We start from the raw sequence: 6,337 nt of genomic DNA on the forward strand, positions 1-6,337 counted from the left end.
AAACAATTGGAGCAACACATGGGAACATGTAACAAGATAAAAGGTCATTATGTATCCTTTAATAAAACAGATGTATTTACAATTATATCCTATATTACGTCCTTGTTTTTATCTTTTAAATCTGTGAACCACATATACCATATGTTAAAAAAAAAAAACATGCATTAATAAAAGTTAATCACGAGAGGTTACCTGAGCATAGGCAGGAACATCCTTATAGTAAAAGAAGGCGGAGCATACTGGATATTGGTTCTGGTGGTTTCCAAAATTGACAGTATAAAATCCAGCTCTTGACAGCACTACAGTTACATCAGATGACGACGAGGATGAAAATGATGTTCTTCATTACCTGCCTTGTGCTGCTTCTCAACAGTAGAAGCTACCTAGCTCAAACGATGACAGTAGGTATTTCTGGAGTGGAGTTGTCATTCTATATTGGCTATGTTAACATAATACAATCATATAATATATTGTTGAAAGTGTAACTACGAATGTAATAACTGCATAGGGCAACTGATGTTTTGGAATTGTCTTCCAGATCCAGCTTCCAGACAATCTGGGTCTACACTCTATGAGCAATGAGCCTGACCCTACACCTGTGGTAATGCTTTATTTTAATTATTATTCTTACTGAAAAGATACGCAATACAATACAAATACAAATACAAAGCTAAAAACAAAACGAGAGCTCATATGTACAATACACTACAGCCAGTTATATAAAAGCACATTAAAAAAAAGTATGTTTTCAATTTAGATGTCAAAATCCAATATTGCAACCTGCCTAATGTTAACTGGAATAGAGTTTCACAAACGAGAGGAGCACAACAGCAGAAATCTCCGGCTCCAGCTGATTTTAAATGATTTTTAGGAACAACTAAGAGTTCTGCATTTTCTGATCTCAAGGAATGAATGAGGGTATACAGAGTTAATAGTTCTTGGAGATAGAATGGTCCTAATCCATGAAGGGCTTCAATTTGGTAGCATTTCTCAAATGACAGAATGCTGTTCTTATAACAGAATTAAGATGTAAATCAAAGGAAAGCTCAGGCGGTTTTTACTCTAGTAGAAGGCAAATGGATTTGCCATGAAAATTAATATTGATGGGATCACATTTTGCTAGACCCAGTTTAGAACCAGTTAACAAAACCTCAAATACGGATATGGTCTTTTATAATGACAGCGGTGGCATTCTAGTTTCTTGTCATTCATTACAATGTGTTCTGTATGAGCAGGTAGCTGCCAATGTCACTGGAAGTGTGGATGCCAATGGAGTCTGTCAGTGTACCGTCTATCTTCCTGACACTACCTTCCCAGCAGACAGAGTGGAACACCTTGAAATTCTGGCATCCTCTTTGTTGATTAGTGTGGAAAACGAAATCCAAAAGGTAACACTTTGCAATGTGTCTTAAAGCTGGTATGGTTTGGCTGTATTTTCATGTTTGCACCAGTCTCTCAACTGACCTTGGAAAATTCTTAGTTTTTTAAAGTGTGATAAACGTTGCAATGTTTATTGTTCAAAATAGTGCATTTTCTGTCTGATTTGCCTATTTTCACAGTCTGTTTTCGGAAAAACTGACTCACCTAATTTTCCTTTTTAAATATGGTGATAGCTGATTACAAAACTGGGTGTTTCAGCATTTCTAAACCCCTAGACATGGATTCTTTATTTTTTTTACATTTTATTTATTAAAACATTAACAGGAAAATCTGATAAATGTCTTGTTTTCCAAGGTACCCACCATGAAGGATCACAAGTGTCATGGGAAGCCCGCTATAAATATACTGCTGACCTTAGGGGATTGGGCAAAATGATTAGGCAGTCTGAACATGTCATAAGCGAACATTAAACTGAACTGAAGAGATTTTAAACAGAAATAAATCTGTCTTCAAAATATAATGATTTACAGACATCATAGGGCTCCTTCCTATGCTGATTTTCTTTTCAATTTATTCAAATAAAAAGCTATACTAAAATACCTGTAGGATACCAAAATAGATTACAGTATCAATTTTGGATGATTATGCAACATTTAAAGGAACAAATACTTTTTTTTTTTTAATTATTTCAGATCCTTGAATATACCACCAAAATATTAATTTATGAAAGTCACCTTCAAAACCTCACCTTGAGAGTGGAGTTCATGGAAAACAGTGACATTTCCTTCACTGAATTAGACTTTGAATTGGTGAAAGTGGAAATCCAGGAGCTGGAGGTCCTGATCTCTCAGTTGAAGGGCAGTTTGAATGGCAGCAATGTGATCATTGAACAGCTGTTTGTTAAGGTAACACTTTATCTTGTTAATTCTTTTAAATTGTGTTTTTTACCAGAGCACTGCAGTAATTATGTAGCACTGTCATGCAGTGTAATTGTTATCATAATGTGCATGTGTACAATATAAAAAAAAGTAAATGACAATTAACAATTAAATATTCACATTAAATATGCATATTTATTTTATCTATACCATGTATTTAGGTTTGAATCACGAAGTTGACTCATGCATATTCTGATCTATTTTTGCATAGTCCAAGGCAGAGTTAGTACTTGGAGCTAGGATGGCCCTAATCAATGAAGGACCTTAAGTTATTATGGCAACTTTAATTCACTGGTAACCAATGTAAAGACCTACCACTGAAGTAGTATGTTGAGAAAGATGAGTGTGAGAAAGCAGTCTCGTAGCTGCCTTCTGGACAAGCTGAAGCAAAAGGTATACCAACAAACAAGGAATTACAATAATCAAGGCGAGAGGTTATTAATGCACATTAGAATCTTTGTATCCCTCGTATCCAATTTGGCAACATTTCTCAAATGACAGAATGCTCTTCTGATAACAGAATTAAGATGGAAATCAAAAGGAAAGCTCAGGGGGGTGCAAGATAACAGCCTTTTTCAACACAAACTTACAGTAACTTCCTATCTATATTACCACAGATTCACAACATGTCACTGACAATAAATCACCTGGAGAAGCTAGACAAAAACAACATTCTTATAATTCGTCGTGAAATTATTGCATTGAGGAAACAGCTGAAGGAATGTGAAGAAGCCAAAAATCAAACGAAGCCCATTCCAACACAGCCCCCCATTATTCATGGTCAGTAATTTCTTTACTACACTACTATACAGTATGTTTGAATGTTATCACGTTATGATGTTACAACATATTTAATAATACTGCTAAATAAAAGATTAAATGCTATAAAATGAATAATTAAGAAAACAATGCTACTATACATCTAAAAAGCAATGCATATTTATATCTGCAATACAGGAAGCTGCGATCATGGCCCTCTTTTGAATATTAGTGAGCCACTCATTGTTCAGCTGAACTGGAGAGGATTTGGATACAAAGCTGGTGCCTGGGGAAGAGATCCTGCGCCCGTCCCCCCAAAAAAGGACCTCTACTGGCAAGCACCTCTAACGGATGGGAGATACATGGACTATTATAGACAGTATGAGTCCTTTGATGATTTACTGCTGTACAAAAACCCCAAAGAGTACCAACTTGGCAGTGGTCATTTGGCTCAAGGCAGTGGCATGGTGGTGTATAAAAATAATTTGTACTACAACTTGTATAATTCAAGAAATATTGGTAAAGTTGACATCAACACAAATGGTATTGTGTTAACGAAAGACCTCCCAGGTGCAGCCTTCAATAACAGGTTTTCATATTCGGGATCACCCTGGCAGGATATTGATCTGGCTGTGGATGAAAGTGGTCTGTGGGCAATATATGCAACTGAAGAAAGCACGGGGAACATTGTGATCAGTAAGCTTAATGAAACAACACTTAATGTTGAGAAAACCTGGGTGACACAACAGTATAAACCGACTGCCAGCAATGCTTTCATTGTTTGTGGAGTTCTCTATGTAACCAAGACTGTAACAACTAGACATGAAGAGATATTTTACATGTATGACACCAAGACAAACCAAGACACCAAAATTAGCATACCGTTTAAAAAGATGATGGAATACATGCACGGTGTCAATTACAATCCACCAGACCATAAGTTATATGTTTATAATGATGGCTATCTGATCAATTATGATCTCAGCTTTTATCCAAAAAATACCAACCCATAAATGAGCAACTGTTTAAAATAACCCCTTTGAATCAATCCCCTCAGCAGAACAATGCTTAGCATCCTTAAATACAATTAAAAAAGTAATCACCAATACATTATAAAACCCTTTTCCTTTTTTCATATGCTACAAATCCCAGGTAAATCAACAGGTGTAATGGTTGGCAATTATAATTGATTTTCTTATGTTAATTTGTTGCATTTTTTAAAATCACTAAAAATTAAAAGCAGCTGCTGATTTGAAAACACATACATATACAAAATGTGATCATTTCTGTTCCATTCTAATAAAATAAAGCATGCCTGAATGATATTGTCAATAGCATGTTTCATTTTCAGTTCTGAATCGTGAAACACAGCCTAGGGTATGGCAAATGAAGGAACATGTGCATTTAATCTATGTTTAGTAGTGTAAATAAAATGATACAGTCGGAGATGCAGATCTGATACTGAGATGTAAAAGGGTGTGGGAGTCTGCTGTGAGAGAGAATGAGAGAGACTGGTGGATTTTGGTTACAAATACATAGACAGACATCCAGGTTTTATTCATTCACAGCCAAACAGTGCAGGTGCAACATCATGTAACACCACTGCATGATACACTCAGTAGGTGTTGCTCCTTCAGCAGGCTTACATAAAAAGGGTATGCAATAATAAAAACAAAACTGCAAACACAACTGTGAAAACAATGCTATAGTTTTGCTGTGCGCTACAAAATGAATCAACCCAAAACTAATTCAGTGGTGGGACTCATAGCCCCATTATGCATATTCTATTGTGTTAGGGTCCCAAGTGAAATATATAGTTATAGCTTGGAGTTCAAAGAGGACAATTACAATAGGCTAAACCTCACCCTCACCTTGACCTCAAATACCCACAATTAATATTTAGTCTTGGGATCATCCCCTTTTGACACCACCACTCTGAAACCCCTCATGGTTATCTTTTCATTGTAAAGGGTAGTTCTTTTATTTTATTTAACTCCTCTCCTCTAACAAGAACCAGCACAGGTTTACAAACAGGTTACATATATTTAAATGTTTTTGCTCCAAAGAGCCAACTTCCCAAATTTTCGGTGTGCTTAACATACCTCGTTCAAGGGAAAGTGTGTTTGAAGAAAAACAGTGGTGGTATTTAGAGGCTTTTGATGCCATGGTAACTACATTATTTCTAGTTTAAATCTAGTTTAAATCTATTAAATGTGCCAGTGATGTCATTTACTACATATATATTTATTAGTAATGTGAAGGAATCTCGTGGAGCGACCTCCCCTCACTCTTTGTTTGTTTGGGTGTGTGACGGAAAGATGAGTTCTGGTGATGAATCTTCCTCCCGACCTGTGAGGGCGCTAAAGAACGAGAGGAGAAGTATCTGAAACAAACCGTCAGGCCAGCCCTTCCAGATACTTCTCCTCTCGTTCTTTAGCGCCCTCACAGGTCGGGAGGAAGATTCATCACCAGAACTCATCTTTCCTTCACAGGGTGCCATTTTTTATGTAAAAATCATAAATTCGCAAGAACTAAATGGGTCTGCAGTGTTGAAAGAGTTCAACCAAAAGCCCTTTCAGAGGAAGGATCGATCCCCAGAGGGTGTTTATGTTAACACACGTGAATTATTATGGTCCATGTTAAGGTTCTCAAATCACAGTCTCATAACTCAAATCTTTTCTCAGTAATTTCTTTATAAACCAGGTTAAAAGAAAGATAATATCTAATAGATATATTAATGTTCTTTCTTTGAAAATCATGTTGTTGGGTATTATATGATGGATGGAACCATTCTAGCCAGTGGTGATTTGTAACACATTAACATTACAAAATACAACAAGAACAAGGTTAGATGCTGTGGGTCAGGTTTGAATGTATACCAACAAGTGTTAAATCCGGTGCTGCATTCTCTTTTTAAGTGATGTGTGATCAAGGAAAACAGGAGCGGATATAAACTGATTTAACTCAGGCCTTGGTAACTATCAACTGCTCTCTTACTACACTCCAATATTGACGCATTTGTGTTTGGGATTCATTATTTGTGAAAAAAAGAGACATATTTTACATTTTTTGACATGAATTAATTTATTTTTGGGCCTTCACAACTTGCAAAGATAATACATGCACTATTCAATGATTAAGCACTGGACTGGACTCCTGTTGACCAAGTTTTAGGCACTTGGAAGATTTCCTGAATCAACTATATACCACAAATAATGCGAGTGTTTCAAATTCAACTCAGCTAGGGGTATTTAAGATAA

The 6,337-nt window shown here is 36.1% G+C and overlaps 1 protein-coding gene across 1 annotated transcript; it reads left to right on the forward strand.

Annotated features, from left to right (window-relative positions):
- The first annotated feature begins 395 nt into the window (after positions 1–395).
- Positions 396–4,255, forward strand: LOC121321105 (olfactomedin-4-like). The gene is made up of 6 exons (XM_041260011.1): positions 396–401; positions 539–601; positions 1,236–1,388; positions 2,073–2,285; positions 2,936–3,098; positions 3,276–4,255. Exons 1-6 carry the CDS (start codon positions 396–398, stop codon positions 4,088–4,090), a joined length of 1,413 nt encoding a protein of 470 aa, XP_041115945.1. The 3' UTR covers positions 4,091–4,255.
- Positions 4,256–6,337: the final 2,082 nt, after the last annotated feature.

This window comes from Polyodon spathula, chromosome 9 (assembly GCF_017654505.1).
Source record: "Polyodon spathula isolate WHYD16114869_AA chromosome 9, ASM1765450v1, whole genome shotgun sequence".
In the NCBI taxonomy this organism is placed as follows: Eukaryota; Metazoa; Chordata; class Actinopteri; order Acipenseriformes; family Polyodontidae; genus Polyodon; species Polyodon spathula.